General features: G+C 42.2%; 2 protein-coding genes across 2 annotated transcripts in view; one reads left to right on the top strand and one right to left on the bottom strand.

Moving 5' to 3' along the window:
- The window catches only part of LOC129720583 (orcokinin peptides type B-like), a 31,991-nt gene extending 12,157 nt beyond the window's left edge, over positions 1 to 19,834 (top strand). Inside the window, exons 2-5 of the mRNA XM_055672071.1 lie at positions 8,549 to 8,725; positions 9,181 to 9,235; positions 19,017 to 19,246; positions 19,324 to 19,834. Of these exons, the coding sequence (XP_055528046.1) occupies positions 8,549 to 8,725; positions 9,181 to 9,235; positions 19,017 to 19,246; positions 19,324 to 19,511 (650 nt within the window). The 3' untranslated portion in view covers positions 19,512 to 19,834. The remainder of the gene's footprint in view (positions 1 to 8,548; positions 8,726 to 9,180; positions 9,236 to 19,016; positions 19,247 to 19,323) is intronic.
- Positions 19,798 to 26,350, bottom strand: LOC129725069 (mediator of RNA polymerase II transcription subunit 1). Its single transcript, XM_055680470.1, has 6 exons — positions 26,182 to 26,350; positions 25,502 to 25,834; positions 25,308 to 25,441; positions 24,402 to 25,245; positions 21,968 to 24,326; positions 19,798 to 21,833 (listed from the first exon to the last, which is right to left on the bottom strand). The coding sequence occupies exons 2-6, from the start codon at positions 25,796 to 25,798 to the stop codon at positions 20,290 to 20,292; spliced, it is 5,178 nt and encodes a 1,725-aa protein (XP_055536445.1). The 5' UTR covers positions 25,799 to 25,834; positions 26,182 to 26,350; the 3' UTR covers positions 19,798 to 20,289.
- Positions 26,351 to 26,708: the final 358 nt, after the last annotated feature.

Here is a 26,708-nt window from a genome sequence, read left to right as displayed (position 1 = left end):
AAAACAGAGATTTCTCACAACCTGGTGGTAAATCAGGAAGATCAGAAGTAAAAATGTTATATAAGATTGGACCCAAAATACTCCCCTGAGGCACACCAGCTCTAACAGGTAATCTATTAGATTTACCATTTAGATAGTTAACCTGAAGAGTGCGGTCAGTTAAATAACTTTGTATCATTTTTGTAAGGTAAAGCGGAAAACTGAAATTTGACATTTTAGCTATTAAACCTTTATGCCAAACACTGTCGAATGCCTTTTCTATGTCTAGAAGAGCAAATCCAGTCGAATAGCCTTCAGATTTATTAGTTCGAATCATATTTGTTACTCTAAGTAACTGATGAGTATTGGAATGCCCATGGCGAAACCCAAACTGCTCATTTGCAAAAATTGAGTTCTCATTAATATGTGTTATCATTCTATTAAGAATTATTCTTTCAAAAAGTTTGCTAATAGAGGAAAGTAAACTAATTGGTCGATAACTTGATGCCTCAGCTGGATTCTTTTCGGCTTTTAAAATTGGAGTGACTTTGGCATTTTTCCATTTCGTAGGAAAATGTGCTAATGCAAAGCATCTGTTAAAAATTTTTACCAAGAAATTTAAAGAGTTTTCGGGAAGTCTTTTGATGAGGATATAGAAAATCCCATCATCTCCTGGTGCTTTCATGTTTTTTGAATTTTTTGAGAATAGTTCGCATCTCATTCAAGTTTGTTTCCAATACCTCTTCAGAAAGAAATTCTTGGGTGGTGATCTGAACATACTTTTGGTTTACTTCATTTTCAATAGGACTTACTACGTTCAAATTGGAGTTTTGAACACTCTCAAACTGCTGAGCAAGTTTTTGAGATTTTTGTTCATTCGTTAGAAAAATGCAATCACCATCTTTAAGGACTGGAATGGGCTTCGAAGGTTTCTTAAGAACCTTCGAAAGCTTCCAGTAAGGTTTTGAATAAGGTTTTAGTTGTTCAACTTCTCTCATGAAACTCTCATTTCGCAAGAGAGTGAATCTACGTTTAATTTCCTTTTGTAATTCTTGAAAAATAATTTTCAAAGCAGGATCACGAGACCTTTGGTATTGACGTCTCCGTATGTTCTTCAAACGTATAAAAATTTGAAGTTCACTGTCAATAATTGGTGCATTAAATTTCACTTGAGCTTTAGGAACTGATAAATTCCGGGCATTGAGTATTAGGCTGCTAAAATTATCTAATGCTCTGTCAATGTCAGCACTATTTTGTAAAATAATATCATCATTCAAATTTTCTTCGATCGTAGAACGATATCTATCCCAATTAGTCTTGTGATAATTTAACACAGATCTAGTGGGATTTAAAATAGTTTCATGGGAAATAGAAAATGTTATGGGAAAATGATCAGAATCAAAGTCAGCATGAGTTAATAAATCACTGCATGAATGACTTTGATTTGTTAGTACCAGATCAATTGTAGATGGATTCCTAATAGAAGAATAACATGTAGGACCATTTGGAATTAAAACTGAATAAAATCCAGCCGAGCAATCATTAAACAATATTTTTCCATTGGAATTGCTTTGAGCATTTTCGCATTAAAATCACCGATGATTAAAAATTTAGATTTATTTCTTGTGAGTTTTGCAAATCTCCCTTAAAATAAATTTTTCGCTCACCAGTGCATTGAAAAAGCAAATACTCTGCGGCTATAAATAAAGTGCCAATACTTGTTTCAATTCTAATCCCCAAACTCTCGATAACTTTGGTTTCAAGATGGGGTAAAACACGACGTTTTATTCGACGGTGGATAACTATTGCAACTCCACCACCGGCAACATCAATTCTATCAAACCTATGAACCATGTAATTTGGGTTCTTTTTTAGTTTAATATTTGGCTTTTAAAGCGTTTCAGTCACAACTGCAATATGCACATCGTGGACTGTTAAAAAATTGAAAAATTGATCCTCTTTCGCTTTTAAAGAGCGAGCATTCCAATTTAGAAAATTTACAGCATTATTTGAAATCATTGCTGAATTTCAATTTCATAACAATATTAGTTGTAAATTTTATACCTTCTTGAACAGCCTCGTACATCGAGTTACAGTTCAACAAAACGGACATTAGCTGCAGCATGGATTGTTGTAGGTATTCAATCTTTTCTGGAGTTGGACTACCTAAATCAATACTGGCTGACTTTTCAGCACCAAACACGAATGGTTTGTTACTGTTTGAATTTGAAATATTACCTGTAAGGACACTGGCATATGAACAGCCTGGTGTTGCCTGAACAGGATTTTTTGTCTGAAATTTGTTAGCTGAATTTAAATTATTACCTACAGACACACCTGCTAATGAAAGTGCTGGTGATGCCTGAACAGTATTGAATGTCTTTTGTATACCCACATTGACAACAGGTTGCTTAGAATTCCTACGTTGTCTGGAAGCAATAATTTTTGACCTTACAGGACAATTAAAGAAATTAGATTTGTGATTTCCCCCACAATTTACACATTTGAACCTATTAGTGGTCTCTTTCACGGGGCAGATATCTTTCGTGTGACCAGTGTCACCACAAATCATACACTTTGCTGCCATATGGCAGTTTCGAGTTCCATGACCATAGGCTTGACAATTCCGACATTGCGTAAGATTATGGATTCCTCCATGTCTCTTGAAATTTTCCCACTTTTTTCGCACGTTGAATAAAACACGTGCTTTTTCTAAACATTTTAAATTATTTACTTTGGTACGATCAAAATGTACTAAGTAATTTTCCTGGTGTATTCCAGTTTGAAAAATTTTGGCATTTGCCTTTCGTTTCATCAAAATTACTTGGTTGGGGGCAAAACCAAGTGATTCTGACAAACAATCTTTGATTTCCTCAATAGTTTGGTCATTTGAGAGACCTTTCAACACAGCCTTAAACGGTCTCTCGTTTTTGGCATCAAAAGAATAAAATTTATACATCTTTTCAGTCAAATACTGTAAAAGATGTTTATGGCCATCAAGAGATTCGGCCAAAATACGAATTTCGCCTTTGCGGCCAAATTGAAAATTAACTTTCACATCCGACAGAAATGATGAAAGTTCTGATCGAAACGCTTTTAAATTTGCTACAAATACCACAATAGGTGGAACTTCAACCTTCTTCCTAACGGCTTTAAGCTCAGTATGAGAAGTTTGGATTTCTTGATCCCCAACGGAAGAAAGAATATCATACCTGTTAGTCGAAATTTCAGTGTCACTTGGAGGAGATGCCTCACGTTTCCTTGAAGCCGCATCAAAGCGAGCTTTTTTATTTTTTCCAGGCATAACTGGAAAACTTCACTACACTTTAAGTAGAAATATCTCAAACCAAATTTACTCACTAAACACTCGTTAACGTTAAAAAACAAATTTATTACTTTGCGTTTCAACAGGTAGTCTTTTAAAAAGATTGCCTGTTGAAAGCGAAAAGCAAATTTTTAATATCTCTCGCTAGTCTAAGACTTAGCCTCGAGCTGTTGGTAAAATGCGACCATACTGTAGGACAGTACAAGCCGATCTGGAACGGTTTGAGCTTTTTTTTCTTCCCCTTCCAATGTTCAAGAAAGAAGGGAAAGTTTTTGAAGCGGGGGGGGGGGGGGGTGACATAAAATGAAAATAAAATTTGTAACGGCCTAAGCTAATATAACGTCGAGATAAACTTATTTCAGTATTGCGATTTCTGAGACTTTTTTACTCAATATAAGACATAATTTGACTACCACTTTTAGAAATTAGCGCATCACCATTAATGCTTATACATACTCGATATTATTTCGCTTTGTGAAATATACTAAAATCATGCCAAAACCGTTTCGTAGAATCACCGTTTTGAGCACAGCTTTGTTTAACTGGTGATTTTCTCGATAGTTGAACTATCTGCAAATATCACTGAGGGACTCGACACAATTGAAACAACTGCAAATTAAACAGCACAATTTTACATAGATTTGCCACAAGCCGAAAAAGGTACAAAACAACACGGTATGGAACAATAGAATCACCGGCTTGTTGCTCGCTGGTTCAGCATCATCATCAAGTTTTATACGAATAATAATATCAATATGATCTGCGAATCAAATTACTTCAAAACCTTCTAAATCTAGTTATGATAATAAGTTATTTGCAACTAATGAACCCAGAAGAGAAGCATCTTGTTGGCATTCTCTTACTTACACCTTTTAACTTACGTACGTGAGCCACCAGGCTCACCTAAAATTTCACGCTTTAAAAAAATTTATTTAATCACGTATCGACCTGCAAATATCCAAACCACGTTTCAACATTGCCTTCGCCATAGAACTGGGAGATGCATTATTGAAAGCACCTTCCACACCTTGCAAGTTTGTAGCAAAATTTCTTTTGCATCAAAATATTTTTTTAATTTTTGATACAAGTGCAACGGTAGATTTTTTCTGATTCATAGGTACAACTGATTTTTGTGGAACGATTTTTTTAACATTGATTTTCTCCATAATTTTCAACATTGTGGAGGAATGATTTAGGTGCAGTAAGGTTTCGGGAAGAATTCCAGTCGGACTTTTCACCATGTTTGAGGAACGGGTTCAAGTTTTAAACTAGCTTTACACATTTCTATAAAAGTAGTAGAAAGTAACTAATACTTTTTTAAACAAGAGCAGCATGCAACGTGATTTTAGTGAGTCAAATAGTTTTACTTCTATCTCAATATTCATTCTGATATTATTTTGACCAGCAGTGTTATTCGAAATTGGTGAATTGTGTTTTGTTTACAAGTATTGAGCTATTGAGCGTTCACGTCACAATTTTAAGTGTTTCTGTTCCATCACAAGTAAAGCAGTTGTTTTCTTTCTTAAGTGAACCCGACCTTGTTAAAGTCTTGCGACTACAGGAGTGTTTTCTATACTTTCACGCGTACGCCTGCAGTCCATTCGTTTCGACTTTCTAATTTAGTGGAGAGTTAGGAGGGATGATAAAAAGATTAAACTCGAATTCGTTTCATGATGGTCTTTGTAAAGTGAGCTTATTGCTGTTGCAAACAAATTTTAGGAGATATGCCTATATTTTCACCAAGGTAAAATATAAAAAAAATGTTCTCAAAATCGTATCAAGAGACTTGTTCGGTTGGTTACTTGGTTGTTGGTGTGTTTTATCCCTTACAAACAAAAACAAAAACAAACTTGACAAATTAACCTGTCTGATCGTCCTGTTGCATGTATGCTTGTCTGCTGTCGACGGCGCAACTTTCCACAACACATGTAGAGTCTCAGAATAGAACTTACCGGTGACACGGCATGTTTACCAATTATCTACAACGTAGAAGAGCCAACAGTATGTTCCGTGTCTAGCTCTATTTCCAGAGGGCACTTTCTCAATTACCTGATTTTTTTTTCGTTCATATGTTGATTTCGGCGAGGACAGCGGGCCATCGCAGTGAAGTCAGTAATAGTAAGTGGACACCCACATGGCAAATAAACCGTAACGAAAAAGTCACTTGAAACTGTTACTAATGGCGGTAGCGAAAAAAACATACTTTTCTTATTCATGTAGAATATGAATAATTTATGTAGATCTAATTAGTGATATTGGTGCTCTGACAGGTGGGTAGAACACCCCCTCCCAGAAGAGAATTTCTAAGTGGGTAATCCTTGAAGATGATGCCCATTCTAAAAAGCCCCACGGTTACAATCTGAAGAGTTTCTGGCATGAAAGGAAAAAAACCTTCCTCGCCGAGCGGTACGATTCATACAATTTTAATCATTGTTTTTTCCATGGAATGTTTTCAATAATTGCCATTCCTTGTCATCAGTCTTAACCACATAAAATAGATTTACTATTATTGATACGCCAGTAACTTGGTCATGTTTTGGTCAGTTTTAATATATCCCCGCCTACTGCGTCGTGTTATTATTTAGCTTCGCGGTCAACCCCGCTTGGTTCTCTGTAACCATGTGTTTTTTTCATTGTGATGAAAAAGGACTGCTATTAAACTGCCTGCAATTCGCATAAATCAAAGAAATTCTCTCAGCTATGAAAAATGACGAAACGTGCCACTGCAACTAATCGATTTTCAGTGGTAAAATGTTTATGTTAAAACAGAGCTATTTTTGTCATGTCAGCTATTTATTACCTCATCCACTTTATTGGTTCATCTCCAATAGCAGCAATTATACAGCGTACTTTGACACCATTTTTCGCAGGTTTTCCTCATTTGATAAGGTATATTGGCCCTCTATTTGTTCGGGTAATTCGATTGCCCGATAAAAATGGCGAATTACAACCAACCGCACGACAGAAGCTCAATGAATTTATCGTTGGATAAACAAAAACCTGTTGTTCTCAAATTCGACATAATGTTCGAAGCTGTTATGCTGTTCTAAAAATAAACTTATGGGTAGGCCGAATCGGTTCATTGCTGATAGCGCTGTGCGTATCGAACTGCGATTACGAATTGTGTCACCTGGAATTTGGTGGGTTTCGATTAAGTTTTAAGGAGTAGCTGAGTTGTTTATAATATTCTCCAATTGGATCTTTAGTTATAGTAGGATTTTTAAATACAACAATTTATAAATAACTATTTGACAAGCCTCTTTTTTCCAAATTTATTTTAAATAAATGAGAAAAAATATGCTTTAATTTTAATTTCAATTAAATAATCTCTCACTTAACAGATTCATATAATAACTGCTCTGGCAGATCGTGAACGTAACTAGTCTCAAAATGGTTCCCTGCGGGACTTCGCTCTTCACCGGACCAAAAATATTTTTTACAACATTTATTTATTTTACTCTAAAACAACGAGTTTAACAATATTATTTTACTAAAAGAATGGATTGCTAATGATGTGAACTAAACCACAGTCATGTCTTACAGCGAGCATTCAAACGCATATCAACTGTATTTGGGTTCAGTGCCGAATTGCACCGCTACGTGGCACCAGTGAGCAGAAAATTCGTTGTATATTGAGCTCAAATTATCTCACGATTCCGAACTCCTAGAAAGCTAAAGTCTCCAGCAAAGTTGTTCAGGTCATAGACTTCTGGTTGTTATACATATTGGTATGGAATCCTGCCATTACGTGGAGCTAGTGTGGACGTACTTATTTCTATTCACCACCTCATCACATAATTTCCGACATGATAGGAAGTTTAGCAAAGTTGTTCAGAAAACAAACACAAAAATTGTGATGATTGATAAAAAGAAATTAAAAACAAAATAATTCAAATATCTTGTTTCTGGTTAAAATGGTTTTTGTTTACCGATGCTGACATTTTTCAGGTTATGTACAATGAACTCCGAGCTCAATTTAGTTGCCCGAACGAAGTTTTTCCATGCACCAAGAACTTGTTGGCTTATGAGCCTCAACTAGAGGATGCCAACGTATAACGGTTGTTGCTTCGCTATGCGAAGGATAATGGCTGCTGCTTTGAACTAAGTGCCAAGATAACGGTCGCCATCTGTTATGCACTGCTCAACCTTGCTTCTCGACTGTTTTTTTTTTTCACCCTAACTTGGCACTTGGTCTTTTTGATGAAATGCTAATAGCATCCACATCCCAATAAATACGACAGACTAAACCACAGCGGTCCTTTCACTAATTTAATTAAAAGTCCGAAGGCAAAAAAAAGACGCTTTCGATCAGCTCTATTTAAATGCTAATTTATTAACCAACCGAACGAAAAAGAGTCTTCGAATAATGTTTAGAACCGAACGTTATTTGCGCGATGGAGTTCTGATTGCACAGAAATTGTAACATTACAAGTAAACTAGAATTTTCTTTTTTTCTAGTCTCCGCTTAACAGTTTAAACTTTTAATATGCCATCACAAGCAATCCAAGCAATCCTGTTGTGAACGCCTTTCAAGCGAACAAGCGTTGACCCAGTCGCCTATGATTGATTGTCACAAAATACCGTATGAACTGCTTGTTTAGTTTTTGTTGGTGTTTTAATTTGATTTCCCCCGCACTTTTTTTTTCTCAGCCTGTCTTGAAATAGTGATGGCAATGGGAACATCAAGCTGTGTGAATTGATGTTGTTTCCATGTATTTGCCTATGCACTTCCATTGCTAAGTGCATTTCGAAAGTACCGAGGCAGAAAAAAAAAATCAATCCAACTGCTGGTCTGTTAAAGCAGTGGCAACTTTGCTTCCCGAAGGGACCACACCGAAGATCATGCGCCCCCTTCGCAATCAAAATGCGATGGAGACGACGGTCTGTTCAATCTGTTTTGTACCGATAAATATTTCAACACTCACCAAATCCCTACTTTATCCCTAATCAAATCTTCACCTCAAAATCAATCATTCGTAACTTCCTTCGGAGCAATCAAGCAGTAAAAGTGATGTTTTATTAAAGAACCAACGGATTTCGTGTTATGTCCAACCGTTTGTCCCACTGGTGTGTTCAATGTGCTTTCCCCTGTGTTTCTGTGTACTCGTCCGTCCCACCGGTGTGCCTGTCCGTCATTCATCGTTAACCCACAGGTATCTGCACATTTTTCAATTCCATCGCCTCGAGTGATTGGCTTTTTCTAACACGGATGTTCTCATTCGCTCTTCCATTCGGCCATTGTAGAGTACCTGTACTTCAACCGCATTCTGCTGAACGGAGGAACTCCGATGGAAATGGCTGTGGCACCTAGCCGTTCGGCCGTTTTCGGCCGAAATCAACGCTCGCTGGATTCCATCGGCGGTGGAAACCTGCTCAAGCGATCGCTCGATTCGATCGGGGGTGGAAATCTGTTGAAGAAATAAATTCCCCCCTCTCGCAGCTGGTTTTTTTCGTGTTAGAATAAAACTATTGGAGGCAGGGGAAGCTTTCTAATTTATTTTCATATGATGTTGAAGGTTGTGAAACGGTTTGCCGCTGGATAAAAAACTGACGAAACCAATAATTAAACATGGGAACAAAACACTACTGATAGTCAAATTCTAGTAGAAACTATTTTCCTCTTTTTCCTGATCGATTCCCTATCGCATTTTGATTGTAGTGCGGTTTCAACTACTGTGTGCATACAAGTAGAAAAATGTGAACAAATAACAAAAAAAAAACTGTGCAACCTGAAATGATTGATGCAGCCGTGAATATACATGAGAATTGTAACTTATTTATAATAATAAATATGATGATACTGCGATTTTGCGTCTTACAGTTTTATTACACTTTCAGTAGAAAGCCATTTATTAACCACATTGATTCCTTTATAGCACCCAACGCGGCGGTGGCTGTCAAGAATAAAGCATCCGGGGAGAAGGAAAGAAGGTAAGTTTAATCTAAAAAAATCAATTAGGTTTTAGTTTCGTTGGTGTAACTTAAATGATTCTTTGAATAACCGAAACATATATAGCTAAATATGTGTAAATTATACAGCAATTTATGCTTTCATGACGAGGAATAATCCATCATTAAACTTTTACCTACTCATTATTGATTAGAAATTTCTTGGTGATTATAACACAAATATTGTTCTGTTCAAATGTTATGAATTAGTTGCACAAGACTATAGTAATCGCAACTACAGCAAACTACGCGAAAAGTATGCAATGCGTCACAAAGCGGGGGTGTTTCGTACCAGTTAAAAAAAAACAAAGTTTATCATGACATTATTCAAAATACACTGATTACTAATGGAGATATTTCCAAAAGAGGTTCGATTGATAAAATGGTAGAAATAGAACGGAAGTTATAACAATTACAAGCACGATGAATTTGAGAAAAACTTTGGATGTGGGAAAATTTTGAACTCGGTTGTCTCAGGGGGTCAAAATCGTCAAGAATCTGTCCACGTTTTTGAGGTGTATTCGACTGGAGTATGGTCAAAAACATCATCCAACATTTTTTTTTTTTTAACTGGAATGATACCCAGAACACAAAAATCTCTGAACGATATTTTGAAATTCATAAATTGGGATGATACTCAACTCCAACTTTAACCCTCTAGTGCCCAATGCCGCCTTTTGGCGGGCCTCAGTCAAACCTCTAAAAAGCTTCAATAGATACTTAAAAAGTGTTTATAATGATATATAGTGATTTTACCGAAGTCCGCCTAGAAATTACCTTGGACACTAGAGGGTTAAATTTAAAATGACGACTTTCAACTTCCATAAACACTATCAAATACAGGTGTTTCCGGAGCCGGAAATAAACTCCAGTGGTCATTTAAGAATCCAAGATGGTGGCTTTCAGTTTTGGAAAGCAGTCTTAAATGGTCAAGTATTGTCCAATATGAGTAATTCGGAATCGGGATGATTCTAGGCTTTGATCAGCGGGGTGATATTGATCACTCTACCCCTTTTTGAATTTGGTATTCGACGTAATCTTCACTGATTGTGTTTAGATATGTGTACATTGATTTTATTCATGCATTTCCTGCTATTTAAAAAGTGTTTTTCATGCCAGAATATGAATTGAAAATTAACTGAATTTTGAGCGATTTTTATTGCCTACGATCAATCGGTTCAAGCAGATACAAAACAACAAGCTACGAAAAGTAAAGTTTTCAAATTTTGTTCCCAGATTAGTTCTCAATACAAAAAAAAAATATTATCACAGCGATTTTTATTACTGTTCTGGCAAATTTTTCATCAAAGGCAAAATTGAGTCTTGATAATCTCAACAGCGTATTACATTTTTTCTTCTTAATGACAACCCAATGACAAACCATCACGTAACATGAAACTTTGGACTATTGAATAAGTCATATTCTACGTGAACTAGTTTTTGGTGATTTGAGACCCCCTTCCCTCTCTGTGGACAATCGTTTATATATATTCAAAAAACTTTGTATGAATTTTGGACATTCACATTCGTCAACATAAACTGTTCACGTTGAATGTGAACAGCTCCCAAATTGCTTCACATATTAATAAACCCATTCAAATCGTTTTAGACTGTTCAAATTTGTGAAAGCAGCGAAGTTTCACTCCAAATTTATCAAAACGATAAGGTGATCAAAGTCACCCCGGAATGCTGGTTGATGAAAACTTTTAGAGCATATCTAAAAACAGCAGGATTATCGCTAAACTATTGAAGTAGTAACTAGATCTGGCTCAATGCATGCCAGTGCTCATTTTGAAAATATCAAACAATATTGTATTCAGTAGGTTCTTAAAATCTAAACTTATTTTGCACGCCGGAACATACGTAAGCACACCTGGATGCACCCGAATGGAGAGCTTTGCTCTCAAATTGACCATGTTCTGATTGATGGACGGCACTTTTCAGACGTTACAGACGTGAGGTCGTTCAGAGGACCGAACGTTGACTCGGATCACTATCTCGTAGTAGCCAAAAGCCGCGCCCGGCTGTCCAACGTGCTGAAATCCAAGGCAACGAGGAGGATGCAGTTGAACATCCAGCGGCTATCAACTAAAGGAGTGGCTGCAGAGTACTCGCAGAAAGTTGATGAACGGATTGAGGAAAGAGTTGAAGGGAACCTGAATGAACAGTGGAGGCACATCCACAGTTCGATCAGCACTACAGCGCGAGAAGTGTTGGGTACAACTGCGGCAGCTGCGCCCAATGAGTGGTTTGACGCTGAGTGCCAGCGAGTAATGGAGGAGAAGAACCGCGCCAGGGGTCACATGTTGGCCACGGCTGTGACTCGTCAGAGCATGGGTAGATATCGAGATGCGAGAGCCGCTGAAAAGAGACTCCATCGCCGGAAGAAACGACAGCATTGGGAGCGTATTCTTGCGGAGGCGGAAGGTTGCTTCTCCAGGCACGATGCGAGGAGCTTCTACAAAAGGTCAACGGAATCAGGAATCGAAACGTGTCAGCACCTGTCATGTGCAACGATAGGGAGGGGAACCTGATAACCGATAAAACAGAAGTGGCCAGGCGTTGGAAGGAACACTTCAGTGTGCTGTTGAACGGTGAGGGACACAGTGGAGTCGAAAGGAGCAGGATGACTATTGAGAATGATGGTCAAGCTGTGGATCCACCATCCATGGACGAGGTGAAGAAAGCAGTGAAAGAGCTGAGAAACTGCAAGGCAGCCGGGAAGGACGGCATTCCCGCCGAACTCTTCAAAGTCGGGAGCGAACAGCTGTACCGTGCCATCCATCGGATCATGCTGAGAGTGTGGTCTGATGAAGAATTGCCCTCGGACTGGTTGGAGGGTCTCATATGCCCGATCTACAAAAAAGGCCATCGCCTGGACTGTAGCAATTATCGGGGCATAACTCTTCTCAATACCGTGTACAAAATTCTCTCCCGCATCCTGTTCCACAGACTGAGGCCGTGGCAGGAGACCTTTGTTGGCCAGTACCAATGCGGTTTTCGAGGGGGACGCTCCACGACGGACCAAATGTTTACCTTGCGACAAATCCTCGATAAATTTCGAGAATACAACTTGCAGACGCACCATCTGTTCATAGACTTCAGGGCAGCGTACGATTCAGTCAAGAGAAATGAGTTATGGCAGATTATGATTAAACATGGCTACCCAACAAAGCTGATTAGGCTGATTCGTGCCACCCTTGAATGTTCTACATCAAGCGTCAGGATAGCCGGTGAGATATCGGTCTCGTTCGTGACGTTAGATGGTTTGAAGCAGGGTGACGGGCTGTCGAACTTATTGTTCAACATCGCATTGGAAGGTGCTATACGGAGGGCTGGTGTGCAGAGAAGCGGCACCATCATTACGAAGTCGCACATGCTTCTCGGTTTTGCGGACATCATTGGTTTCAACCGTAGAGCTGTGGAAGAGGCCTTCGGACCTCTCAGTAGGGAAACTGCGAGATTAGGGCTTGTCATAAACTCTGCCAAAACGAAAAACATGGTGGCTGGCAGAATGCGTTGTAGTCCGTCGGAGGTTGGTGCTGCAGTGGTGCTAGATGGGGAAACATTTGAAGTAGTCGACGAATTTATTTACCTGGGAACATTAGTGACATGTGACAACGAGGTTAGCCGTGAGATAAAGAGGCGGATAGCAGCCGCAAACAGGGCCTTTTACGGACTACGCAACCAGCTAAGGTCCCGCAGTCTGCAAATCCGTACTAAACTTGCACTCTATAAAACACTGATTCTTCCGGTGGCTCTCTACGGCCATGAATCATGGACGCTGAAAGAGGCTGATCGGCGAGCTCTTGGTGTTTTTGAGCGTAGGATTTTGCGTTCAATCCTTGGCGGCAAACTCGAAAATGGTGTTTGGCGCAGACGCATGAACCATGAAGTGTACCAGGCATACAAATCGGCGGATATAGTCAAGCGGATAAAACACGGCAGGCTTCAGTGGGCTGGGCATGTAGCGAGAATGCCGGATGAGCGTCAAGCGAAGGCTATATTTAGCAGGAATCCCGATAGAGGTCGTCGACTTCGGGGTAGACCCCGCACTCGTTGGATGTGTGCTGTCGACGAGGATGCACGCGAAATAGGTGTTAGGGGCGATTGGAGGATAGCAGCCCAAGACCGAGGAACATGGCGACGTATTCTGGATTCGGCACTGGATCGATAATCGGTCTGTCGCCTTAAAAGTAAGTTAAGTAAGGTTCTCAAAATATTTATGATATATTCAAAAAAGTGATCAAAGTCACCGCAGTTTACGGTACTTTAAAATAGGATTATACCCAGAAATTTGAAATCAAGGCACCATTTTGAATTCCCAGATCAGGGGATACAAATGAAAATCAACTGCCATTGTTTTTCTGTCAGTTTTTCACATCTTTCACTCCACTTTTTTGAGATCGAATTTTTGGCGGAGCACCCACATTTTCAAATCAATAAACCTCTTGTAAAAGGCTCTATTTGCGGCAACGAAGCCGCTGCTTCCTCCCAACCACCGTTCTTTTCAGCTTTTTTGTGGATTTCTCATTCTTTACAAGCTTTCTTCCTCAATATCTCTCCTGTTTCTGTGGATAACTTTTTCTTTTTTACCGTTCAACTTCGAAATGTTGTTTCTAACGCATGGATACCAGTGTATTATAGGTTATTAGGTTCCCTGCGACGTTTGGGTCTCGGAAAGACAGCACGTCGGATACGTCTGAGAAATGCCGTCCGTCGTCCAGAATATGGTCGCTTAGAGAGCTAGCTTTGCCATTGGGGTGTTGCTATGCATGTTTGCAGATACTACTTCATCCAAAATATGTGCTACAGACTACCAGACCTCTGGCTGCGGCAAAATTTGCCAGCGTCAGGCCATTCTCGATACTGGCACGTTCACTGGTGGGCCATCAATCGCGCACTTTGCGCACCACGACGCCGGGTTCCTATTGAGTCATTATTCATAACCATTCATACTGGGTTTTCATCTGGCATCCTTAAGATATGCCTAGTCTACCGTAGCCTTCCGATTTCAGCCGTATGGGCTATAAAGGGTTTCAACTCGGTTCCCCCTGCAACTGATGGGGTGGTTTATTCGTCTGTTGGAATGTGAAGCCAAATTAAACTACTCGGTTTTAATTCCAGGTTAAAAGGTAACTCCTCCTTCGGGGAGAGGGGGAATCAAGAGAATCTTACGTAAGATTGAAAAATTTAAAAAAAAACTGAAAAAACATTTACAAAACTAAAAAAAAAGTTAGTTGAATTATTTATCGCTGCGATCTTAACAGTTGAACCTTGGGAAAGCAGTGAATTCGCCGTCGCTGGGTGATTGCGTGCTTTACTTCATTTCTACTTAATTTTGAATTTTGTTTACTTTCACATAGTATTAACTTGTTTTGTTATATCCTCTACGAATATGCCATGTGTAAAATAAAAGGTTTAACACTCGAAAATATTATTTTCCCTAAAAAGACAATCTTACGTAAGATTCGTGGGGGGGAGAGGGGTAATGCAAAATCTTACTAAGCCTTATTATGGGGGGAGGTGGGGTCAAAAATTTTGAAAAAAGACATAATTAATGGATGACGCCTGTGAGCTAAATATGCAGAAGAGGATACCAAGTCACATTCACTGACAAATCGTGTCAGGTGGTGAACAGTTTCACGGGGGACATAATTGTCACAGGACAAGTGAAGGATGGACTGTACAAATTGGACCTCAGCTCACGGAACGTGGCATGTGTGGCGAAGTCATGTAAAAAAGCAAAGCCTTGGTGCTACATTCCGATTCGGAACTTGACCTTCTGTTTACTATACACAGGCTTCGCAGCCAACCGTTAAGTGTACAGGACAATCGCGGGGCTAGCGCTACGATCCTACTGACACAAACAGTCTCTCCCGAGCCGAGACTCGAACCTACCACGACTGGCTTGTTAGGCCAGCATCGTACCTCGAGACCAGCTGGGAGGGTTTCGAAGTCATGTAGTGACATCCAATTATGGCATCGGCGATTGGGGCATCTCAACAACGACAGCATCAAGCGATTGACTACGATGGCGACCGGTATTGAAGTTCGTGGATCCTTTATGTCAAATTGTGTTCCATGTGCAAAAGGCAAACATCGAAAACTTCCGTTCAGGCCGAGCGGAGTACGAGCTGAAGAAGTTCTAGAATTGATCCATTCGGACCTGTGCGGCCCGCCCAATGGAATGGCCCAACGGAAAAGACGTCGTTGGGTGGCAGCAGGTATTGGATCACCTTCATCGATGACGCGACAAATATGACGTTTGCGTATTTCTTAAAGTCTAAGGCGAATGCATTCAGTGTGTTCGAAGAATTCAAGGCCTACGTGGAAAATCAAACAGAAAGAAGAATCAAGTGCCTGAGAACTGACAACGGAACGGAGTAGGTTTCCGAGAAGTTTCAATCTTTCCTGGACAAGAGTGGAATACGGCACGAAAGGACAGTACTGTACAATCCACGGCAAAATGGGTCCTCGGAAAGAATGAATCGTACAATTGAAGAGAAGGCGCGATATTTGTTGTATGATGCAGGACACGATAAACGTTTTTGGGCGGAAGCGGCATCCACAGCGGTGTATCTAATTATTCGAACACCAACCAAGGGAAAACCTGCAACACCCTTGGAGATGTTTTACGGAAAGAAGCCGAACCTACCCCATCTTCGAGTGTTTGGATCCAAGGTGATGGCGTATGTTCCCAAGGCTGAAAGGAAGAAGTGGGACGCAAAATCCGTTCCTTATGTTTTGGTTGAGTATGCGGAATGCTCCAAAGGATATAGAGTATTTAATGCAGCGAAACAAGAAGTTTTCGTTACTAGAGACGTCATCGTACTAACCGAAGACAACCAAGATCGTTCGAAAACCAATGATATACAGAATATGGCCAATGACAGTGTACTAGTATGCGAAGAAAATGAAACATACTACAACGACGGTTAGGATCTTGACGATGAAGTTGAACCGGTTCAAGGAAATGAGACTCGAGAGAAAGAGGCGGAACTGCATTTTGTTAAACATCCTGAGGACGATTTGGGGACACCACAACCGTCTGCGCTCTCTCCGCATCCAGCTCGAACAAATGTACATCCTACAACGAGGCGCAGCGAGAGAGAGTGCCATCCCCCAGGCAAGTATTCTGATTATTTGGTCACATACCTCAGAAACCATACCATACCTTCCTCAGAAACTTGTCTCTTCGTATAATCCAGGCAACCTGACGGGACAAGGCTAGCGTGTCACAGCAAATATTGCGTTCTCGTCACAAATTAAACAAGAAGACGTTGAACTACAACAGATTTCTGAGCACAGTGAGGGGCGCTCAGTCACAGGCAAGTTTGAAACAGCATCTGTAATAGATAGCAACCTGCTGCAGGTGTATTCTTCACAGAGTCAAAACGAGCCACCGGAGACTATCCGAGAAGCATTGGAGAGACCTGATCGCAACGAGTGGATCGAAGCAATGAAGGACGAGTTTCGTGCGCTAACCGACAATAAGACGTGGCGTTTGGTCGACCTACCTCCTGGACGAAAGGCATTGAAAAATAAATGGGTCTTCAAGGTAAAGACAAAAACGGACGGTACTACCGATCAGTATAAGGCACGGCTCGTAATCAAGGGCTATTTGCAAATAAAAGGCGTGGATTTTCAAGAAACCTATTCTACTGTTGTGCGATACGCAACCGTGCGTTATCTTCTGGCGTTGGCGGCGAAGCTAAACCTTGTCGGGCACCAGATGGACGCTGTTACTGCGTTCCTGCAGGGCGATCTGGAGGAAGAAGAAATCTTTATGGAACAGCCAGAAGGATTCCGTGACGATGTAGCATCAACGAAGGTGTGCAGGCTGCAGAAAGCTCTGTACGGCCTAAAACAGGCTAGCACAGTATGGAACCAAAAGCTGGATGCACGGCCAAACAAATGGACTTCGAGCGATCGAAATATGACACTTGCGTCTACCATCAAGTTGTCGAAGGGAAACTAATCATCGTTGCAATTTACGTCGACGATTTCCTAATTCTTTCGGACAATAAGCAGCTGGTGACCCGGATCAAGCAGCAGTTATGTGCAGACTTCAAGATGAAGGGCAATATTTAATTTGATTAATTCTAATGCTGCTCCGACTCCTCTGGATATAAACCAGCGTCTTACCAAGGAAATGTGTCCTACGAATGAAGAGGCGGAGAAAATAAAAAATATTCCGTACAGAGAGCTAGTTGGAGGACTTCAATTCGTCGCGCAGTGTACTAGACTAGACATCAGTCATGCGGTCAGTATTGTTAGCAGCTTCTGTAGCAACCCTGGATTTGTTCATTGGACTGCGGCCAAGAGAATTCTTCGATACTTGAAAGGTACGAAGCACGAGAAACTCACATACAGACGAAATGAAGATGCGGATTTTTACGCCTACAGTGATGCAAATTGGGGGATGATCCAGACACTCGCCGGTCCGTCAGTGGTTACGTTTTCCTGCAGAACGGCGGAGCAGTAGGCTAGAACTCCAAAAGGCAATCTACTGTTGCACTTTCAACCACCGAAGCGGAGTACATGGCCTTATCAACAGCAACCCATGAGGCTATGTGGTGGAAAGGATTCTTGTTTGAGCTACACGAAACGAATCAAGCACTGATGCTCAAATGTGACAACAAAAGCGCTATCAACCTGGCGGAGCGTGAAATTGGCTACTCGGCACGAAGCAAGCATATTGACATCAGGCATCATTACATCCGTGAGCAAGTTGAACGGAAATTTATTAAACTTGAATACGTTCCATCCGATCTTCAAGCGGCGGACAAAGCAAAGCAAAGCCTTGGTGCTACATTCCGATTCGGAACTTGACCTTCTGTTTACTATACACAGGCTTCGCAGCCAACCGTTAAGTGTACAGGACAATTGCGGGGCTAGCGCTACGATCCTACTGACACTAACAGTCTCTCCCGAGACAAGACTCGAACCTACGACGACTGGCTTGTTAGGCCAGCATCGTACCTCGAGACCAGCTGGGGAGGGCTAGCGGCGGACATTCTTACCAAGTCTATACCTGGTCCAAAGCAAAACGAAGATAGAAAGAAACTTGGCATAGTATAGCTTTTCACTTAAGAGGGATGATAGAAGTAAGCGTTGCTTACTTAGTGCTTAGTATGCCATGAACAATGTTAGATTAAATAAAAACTTCACTCTACGTTTGTCCTTCAACCTGATCAGTCGACTTTTACTCTGCTATCAGTGCTAAGGGTGCTATCAAGCACTTCCATACTACTACTTACACTACACTGATAATAAAACAAAATTCATCATTCAGTCAAAATTTAGTGAATTTTTCCAAGCATCAAAAGTTGACTGGATGTCAGGAGGTTAAACATTCATTAATATAGAAAAAGTTTCAAACTATTATCAAACACTTTTTCCAATAATTCACTTGAGAAATATTTTAGAACTTTTGAAATCTGAGCTTCAGAGAATCGGGATCTTCAGAGATTTATGATCAAACAACTCCGGTACTTCTTTTACATCCTTTTTCGGCCAATTGAGCTAAGGCCCTGGGTAATAAAATAAATGTGTTTTATTATCACCCTTTTATCGTGCATTTTACTACAAATAGTCTCCTCATCTGAATATTAAGATTTTTAGAAACAAATTTAAACGTTCTAAGTTTTTTTTTTATCAAGCCAAGTGTTTAATCACTTGGAATTTCGACCTGCTCATCAGAGAAAAAATAATCCAAAAAGAATCACTTACCTCTTTCTCTCGTCCTTCTCCACCGCAGCCACTTAGCAACAATGAAGACAAAGCGATCCCTCAACAACTCGGACCGGCGTACGCTGCTGTACCAGTACTACGCACGTGGATTGGCCCCAATGTACGACAAACGCAACTTTGACGAAATCGACCGCTTCTCCAAGTTCAACGCCAAACGAAACATCGAGTTGGCCGATATGAGCGATCGGCTCCACGCTCCCAGCAAGCGCCAGTTTGACGAAATTGATCGATACGCTAGTAAGTGTAGAATATGTTTTCACCAAATAGTAGCCTACTATTTTATGTCTTATTTCGTTTTTTTTTTTCGTGCTCAGACTTCAACAACCGCCTGGGACGCAGCATGGCCGACTATGTGAAGCGCAATTTCGATGAAATCGATCGGTACGGCAAATTCAACAAGCGCCCCTTCCGAGAGGTAGAGAATCTGGACTCCAACGGTTTCAATCAAGACACCAGCCAGCTGGCGGACGAAATGGGTGTTATCAACGAGTATGCTCAATAAGTAGACTTTAGTAAGCAAAACAAAAACAGAGGCAAACTTTTTTGAAAGTAGCAAAACCAACTAGCCTATCTGGAGAAATCGTTTAAAGTTTGGTGGATGGAATTCTCGTTAGATGATTCGATAGGAATGGTGATTAGAAAGTTAGTTAGAAAGAAGCTCAGATAGGACCGACGAAAATTGTTACTCAACTGATGTATACTTTATATGAGGCTAAGCCTACCGATGATGTTAAAAAGTCTTTTGCATGGTTAATGAGTGATTAAAACAGAAAATCAAAATTCAAACATTTGCACATAACAAATAAAGTTCAATTAAGGAATTTATTCATAATAAAGTTAGTTCGAGAAAAGCTCCAAACTTTGGATAGGTCTAGCCAAGGGACCTACCCAATTAATTGTTTCGGACGTGTGACACAATAGTTTTGTTTATCCATAGTTAATAACCCGCTAAATAATTCCTATCATAATCACTTCATTTCTTTCTCCGCTTTTTCGGTTATCGAAACTTACACTCCTCATTCCGGAGAGACCTCCAACTAGACTAACGTAACGTTTAAATCAATTTAAAAATAGAAAACTTTATTTTTGCTATCCCTTAGAGTGAACTAAAAAAACGGTTCGTGTAGTTTCTTATCGATTAATATGCTGACGATGAAAAAGAATTAATGGTTCATCTGATGGCGAACGTTTTCCGTGCGCATTTTCTACCGTTTTCGATATGCTCATGCTAACGCGATCGCTCATAATCTCACTATTTACAAACCCGCAATCAATGGCGGTCATTTGCCGCCAATCCCGACCAGTGCATCGTCCATAAGTTCATCGTCGACGACGCTACCAGTGCTGGAGGCTCCGTGTAATGGCAAGGGACTCGGCGCCGGTGATTTGACAATGTGTACTGAAACCGAGGCAGGTGAGGTGACCGGTCCCGGACCGGCGGAACCGGACGCAGCGGCGGCAGCTGCCGCTACAGCTAAGTGGTGATTTTTAAGCGCCGCCACCAGCTGGTGAGTATTGTCGAATTTGTTCATAAACTGCGCGGCAACGGCAGCCGCGGCCAGAGCTTGCGCCTGTGAAGACGATCCTGCATTGGAAGCCGCCAACCCGTCCATGGAGTTGCTGTTAACGGTGGCATCGATCAGCCTATCTTGCGACGAGCTGTGATTGGACATCGTGCTGCTAGGCCGAGATGGTGGCCGCATCAAATTACTGCCGATTCCAGCGTCCACAGAGTCATTGCTACTGGAAAAATCCATTGCATGATTTTGGATTCCGACCGGTGAGGGAAATGGCGGTGGAATTGTAGCGGTTGGCGTTGTTCGACCCCCTCCCGCAGATCCTTTTGGTCCGTAAGAAGAAAAGCCATCCCGACTGTTGCTCGAAGTTTGGTGATCGAGACTGGGTGATCTGCGCAGCATATCATGTGCGGAAAACATTTTCTGCATCACGTTTGGAAGCATCGATGAGTGGAGGGGTGAGACGTCACCGGGAAGCTTATTGAACGGAAGGGAAAAATCTTGACTTCCTGTTGGAGATTGCGATACACTTGGCAGGGGCGTGTTCGGAGCTGATGACGATGCCGGGCGGGAGTCTTTTAGTTTGTCCAGGTCGCTCCCACCACCACTAGCTGATCGCGCTGATAGTTTCGGAATTTGAAACTTTTTATCTAAGGTTTTAACAAATCCTTCCATGTTCGGGATAGAAGACGTGAAACCGAGCATTTTCATTACGTTCAACGCGTTGGCATTAGCGGCGGCAGCTTGCGCTGCGGCAACAGCCATTGCAGCATTCGTAGCCATCAGCGAAGAAGACGATTTGGAACTGCCTCGACCTTTATCTTTGCTACCGCTGCTGCTGCCACCGCCGGAACTGGATTTACTACTATAGGACGTTTTCATTGCACTTCCACCAGGATTCGACAATGAACCGGACGAACTGGACTTTTGAAATTGCGCTTTGGACGATTTTCCAGGACCACTGCTAAGACCACTAGCTGAACCCGACGATGCCGAAGGAAAGTTTCCGCTGAACGATTGAGCGCTGTGCACCTTTTTGGACACGGGACCACTCGTAACACCCGGTTTGAGGCCTGATTTCGAACTGCTTTTGCTAGAGCCAGAGGAGTACGAGCCGCTGTGACTTTTAGAGCCTTTTTTGTTCTGAATCGTCAACTTCATGCCATCGGAGCTTGGTTTTACCATGTATTCCGAACTTTTGCCTTGCATGGCGGATAAATGAGCTGCCAAGGCTGCTGTGGCCGCCGCCGATGCTGCTGCTGCTGCTGATGCCGACGATGGAGCCGATGACATAGAGTTCGGGAGGCCTGTGAGGGTAACACAAGGGAGCATATTATACTTTTAACGATCTGTTTTTGTGTGTTTTCTAATTGAAAGATGAACGATGCTAGTAAATGAAGGAAATGATTTTTTTTTTTGATTTGGTTTGTTTAAAACTCACTTGAAACCGAAGTACCAGTGGTGCTGGCCGTTGACGTTGAGGGAGAACCACTTTTGCCGGAAGCTTCTTTAAGCGAAAAGTTTGCCGCTTGAACCAACTCCGGCAGCAACAGCAGAGAGCTTTCATCACCACCTTGGGCCGATTTAAGTTTGTCGATCACAGCACTGAGAGAGCTTTTGCGATTTTTCATCGCCTGTTGCAGCAGAAACATCCCTGCAGCCGAAGAGGTAACCGCCGATGAGGCGTTTTTTGATAAATCCGTTGCTCCTGCGCCAAACAGTCCACTGTCCGCAAAGTCTATACTTCCACTTCCGGCACTGCTTCCACCGCTGCTATTGCTATTCATCAGTTCCAACTGGACACCGGCGCTCAGAGGGGCGTTGCAGTTGGATAAATCCAACTGTTTCAGCTTAATTGCTGGTGTTTTTAACTTTGGACTGGATGCTGACATCGCAGATAGTCCACTTTTCTTATCAATCCTATCGCGGTCACGATCGCGCTCTCGATGGGTTGATGATCCTCCTCCACTTCCAGCCAGTTTAATCCCACTCGAGCCAGCTACTAATGAAGCGCTGATAGTAATGTCTTCTTTAGCACCGGTGAAACCGGAAGATGACTTAGAACTTGGTGATCCCCCACTGGCAGCGGATTTCAGTGCAGACATACTTGGCTTGCCACCCCCTGAGCCACCGCCCGAGATGTGTTTCGGTGAGGACGTACCAAAACTTCCCTGATGCTTCGGACTGCTATGGTGCACTGGTGAATGCTTCGGGCTAGACTTGGCTGTTTGGCTAGGACTTCCACCCGCCAGAAGTATCTGCCCCGAGCCTCCCATGCTCTTGGAAGGGATGGGCGAAATTGAAAATTTTCGGCTGCTTCCGGTGCCAGATGGGGATGCTGGTGCATCTGAGCCTTTCGAGGGTATTTTATGAGGCGGTCCCATCTGCTGCAGCTGTGCCAGATATTGCTCTTCATGTTTGCGCTTTTTTTTCTTTTCTAGCTTAACTCGATCGGATTCGCTGCCACTGCTGCTGCTACTCTTTCGAAGCAAGCTGGCCTCGTTAAATTTCCTCTCGCTATTACTACTTTTCACCGGTAGTGGAGTAATGGTAACCGAAGACGTGCCAGCCACTCCTCCCGCATTCGCTAACGGAATGATCTCGATGCCCGGTCGTTTATCTAGACCTATATTGTTTAGGACGGAATTTGCGGCGCTGTTTTGCAGCTGTTTGCCAATAGCAATTGGAGTAATGCTAACCGTCGAAGTCGATGAGAATGAGTGTTTGTCATCCGTAACAGTGGAACTCATCAGCTTAATACTATTTTCACCCACTTCCTCATTATCGTCCAGGTCGGAACTGTTCGATGATCGCATCAAATCGGGATCCAGGTGGGAAAAATCCAAACGTCCCAACATTGAGGGCACCCCACCTGTGATCTCATCGGAGTGTCCAATGTTTGGCGATGATGATGATTTTTGATGATGTGCCAAGTTTATCTGAATTCCACCCAAAGAGTTGTTCGAGTCGCCACTGCTTAAATTAGTGGACTCGTCATATTCATCATCATCATCGTCTTGCTCATCGAGGTCTTCCTCTCCAGGTACCTTGTTACTCTTTGGGCTTCTACAAAAATCCTCCTCTCCACGTGGTCGTTTCGGTTGATCAACCGGTTCCAGTTTAACCCTTCCGGCATCGCAGAACTCCTGATGCATCAGCATTCCACTTCCTCCCCCGTTCAGGCTGCCATTCATGCCTGGTCCGCTGTTTCCCCCACCGGTTCCACCGGGACCACTCCCACCACCTTCATCAGGACCCAGGGATAAACTAAAATTTCCTTCATCCATACTAGTGCTACCATTTCCGTTCGCACTGCCTGCACCACCACTACCGCCACTACCACCACCGCCACCACAAATAGCAGCCACCAAACCCAGCTTGCCCTTGAACTTGGACTCGTACTCTTCTCCCCAGATACGTATCAGCGCTCGTAATGTGACCGGAATCGACATCGTACGCTGTACAATCAGCGCCACCCTTCCGGCAATCTGCTCGTCACTTTCGTATCCATTGCAAAACACCCGCACTTGAATGGCAAGAATGTCCCGCAAATCAAATTCGACCATGGCTAACGACTCCTCATATGGATGCTCCAGAGAAACGGTTATATATTGGCACGATAGCGCGGACACCTCGAACACCAGCAAACTCTCGTAATCGCTGATGCGTGTATTGCTGGCTCCGTTGTTTCTAATGCAGCTGGTCAGTAGCTGATTGAAGAGCGCTTGCTGTCGCAACAGAACCAGAATTTTGGACACGTGCTGCGGTTCAGTGAACGGAATACTGCTTACAATCGATCCCTGTGAAAAATTGAAAGGAAAAATTAGAAGATGTTGTTTGAGACACTCCTAAAAACCAGAAGCAGCTATACACACCTGAAGATTCCTGTTGACCGTCATGTAATAACAATGATACTGATCGGGCAGTGTCACGAACAGCCCTTTAGCAATGTCCGTCACCACGCCGTTCGATGCATGCTCGACAATCAAGCTCATCAGACAGGTCAAAGTCGGAACCGTCGCCCCATCCCCGGTTATTAACCTGATCTGCTTCAACACTGCAGCGTTCAGTGCCATCGGTTTGTTTAGCCTCAGTACAAAGGTAGCCGGTAGCGAAGTCGAGTTGTGCTTCTCTATTGGACTATAAACAGGCGAGTTACCCTGCTGTACGAGCAACGGCTGAATCTGCAATTTATTGGCAGTCGAAGCTTCCAAATTGACCGCCACACTATGGCCGACTTTCTCCGCGGAAATGGTTTCCGTGTTCAGCGGTTTCATCGTCCGTCCCTCCAGGTCAAGCAAATCGTACGGCGCAACGAAATAAATCAGCTTCATCGCATGACCGCCACGTCGTTTCTGCACTATTCCAAGCGGTGACTTCAACAGCAACGTATGAATATCGGTAAAATGTTGCATAGACAACGAGTACAAGTAGTACAGATCGGTCTCGAGCGCTTGCAGCGCAACGAAAGCGTTTACTTTAATCTTTTTCTCCGCATTTAGCTGGTAGATAGACGCCAAACCCTCGAGCTGCGTTGTAAAATCCGCGAAATCACCGCGCTGCAGACAGGACACGAGTTCGCTACAGCTTTGCTGTCGCATCTTGCACTCGTGATGCACCTTAACGTCCTGAACTGTTCCATTGCTATCGAGTATTATCTCCAGATAAAACATGTCAGAAGAGATGAACAATCCCGATGTGTCTTCGCTTAGTTTTAGGCTAAAATTAATTTTTTTTTGATTATGTAAAACATATTGCCTATATCAGAGATGTAAACTCACCCAAGTTGCCTAGTCAGACAATCTAAACGTTCTACTAATCCCTGCCGGGATGTCACTTTAATACAGTACTGCATACTATCTAGCGTTTTCTGCAAATTCGATTTTTCCACTGCATCTAAGGCATACCGTTTTTCCTATGGAAACACACATCAGAGCTAATATTTCACAATTTCAAGAAAAAACACCCCACTTACCAATAAAGACATCCGCACCGATTTGGACATCTCCTGGAAGGATTTGTACTGTGACGACTTGGCTTTACTCCGGAGGCGCTCCATCAGCAGTTCCATCTGCCACGATTCATGCTTGTCACCGGAGCTGGGCATGTTTTTTGGGTTTTTTGTCTGCCCAGCTGCAGGTCCGGCACTCGCCGTCATAACTTTGCTACCCAACCCCCCCGGTTTTGCTTCGAACTTCGGTTGCTTACCTCCGTTGGACAGAATTATCGACGGGGGAATCGAACTTAAGCTGCCAGCTGTTGTCGAGGACATCTTGCCCACCACTTCTTCTACAGCTCCTCACCTTACCTAGCAAAAGAGCAAAGCAAAAAAAACCGTCATTCCAAAAAATCAATCCCGAGGTATTTTTTTCAGAGCAGTTTTCGAAACTGACAACCAATTCCATGCACTAGAAGAGAACGAGGTGAGAAAGCTGGGAAAGCGTATCGAGATCGAATGAGAAGGCTGAGTATAGAGAAAAAAGTGAAACTGTCGTTTCAGCCACAACCACCATCAGCAGCAACAGCAGCGTGTCGTTTTGCTCACACGTTCCCACCGATCAACCTCTCTCATTCTCACGGAAACTTGGGAAAAATTTCCGTCGCTGCTGAGAGGTTCGGCCCTTCAACGGCCATCAATTCGATCGATTTACTTACCGATCCACGGCAGCACGGGCCGATCCAATACGTAAAACACTAACCAGAGACGCTCGGGTTAAGATTTGCGACATTTAGGAGCACATTTTTTCCACTTGAAAGAGGAATTTTTCACTTCTAATTCCGAGCACTAATCTGACGTGCAGCACTTAACCATCCAACACTCAAGGATGACATGAATGATGGTATATAATCGGCATATGGCAGACGAAGAGCAAACGAGTGAGTTTTTGTCTCGCTCGTTTTCCCGTCTAGGCTCAGGGTTGAAAATTGGCGAACAAAAATTTGGTTGGTACAGTTGGCAACGCAGAGGAGGAAAAATTGTACACGCTTAAGCTGTAGTTATTGTTAAACAGGTTAAATGAATGTAAAGAAGGCTATTCGCGTTGACGATGTTGCTGATATTTGTTTGGTTTTTGCATGCGAAAAAGAAGGAAGGAAATATTTTTGCTTTTGTCATCACGCACATTTTGACAATTACATATGAGTGTTCACGTAGCTGCGAACAGCGTTCAAAATCTCTTTTA

The sequence above is a fragment of the Wyeomyia smithii genome, chromosome 2 (assembly GCF_029784165.1).
Source record: "Wyeomyia smithii strain HCP4-BCI-WySm-NY-G18 chromosome 2, ASM2978416v1, whole genome shotgun sequence".
In the NCBI taxonomy this organism is placed as follows: domain Eukaryota; kingdom Metazoa; phylum Arthropoda; class Insecta; order Diptera; family Culicidae; genus Wyeomyia; species Wyeomyia smithii.
Note: the sequence above shows the minus strand (reverse complement) of the source record. Positions and strands in the feature narration are given on the sequence as shown.

Excerpts from the sequence above, each read along its gene's own strand:
- LOC129725069 (XM_055680470.1), bottom strand. The coding sequence starts at position 25,798 with ATGTCCTCGACAACAGCTGGCAGCTTAAGTTCGATTCCCCCGTCGATA. Across the intron at positions 25,246-25,307 it reads TGTCTGACTAGGCAACTTGG|CCTAAAACTAAGCGAAGACA; the intron begins GTGAGTTTACAT and ends AATTAATTTTAG. Across the intron at positions 21,834-21,967 it reads CACTGGTACTTCGGTTTCAA|GCCTCCCGAACTCTATGTCA; the intron begins GTGAGTTTTAAA and ends TTACCCTCACAG.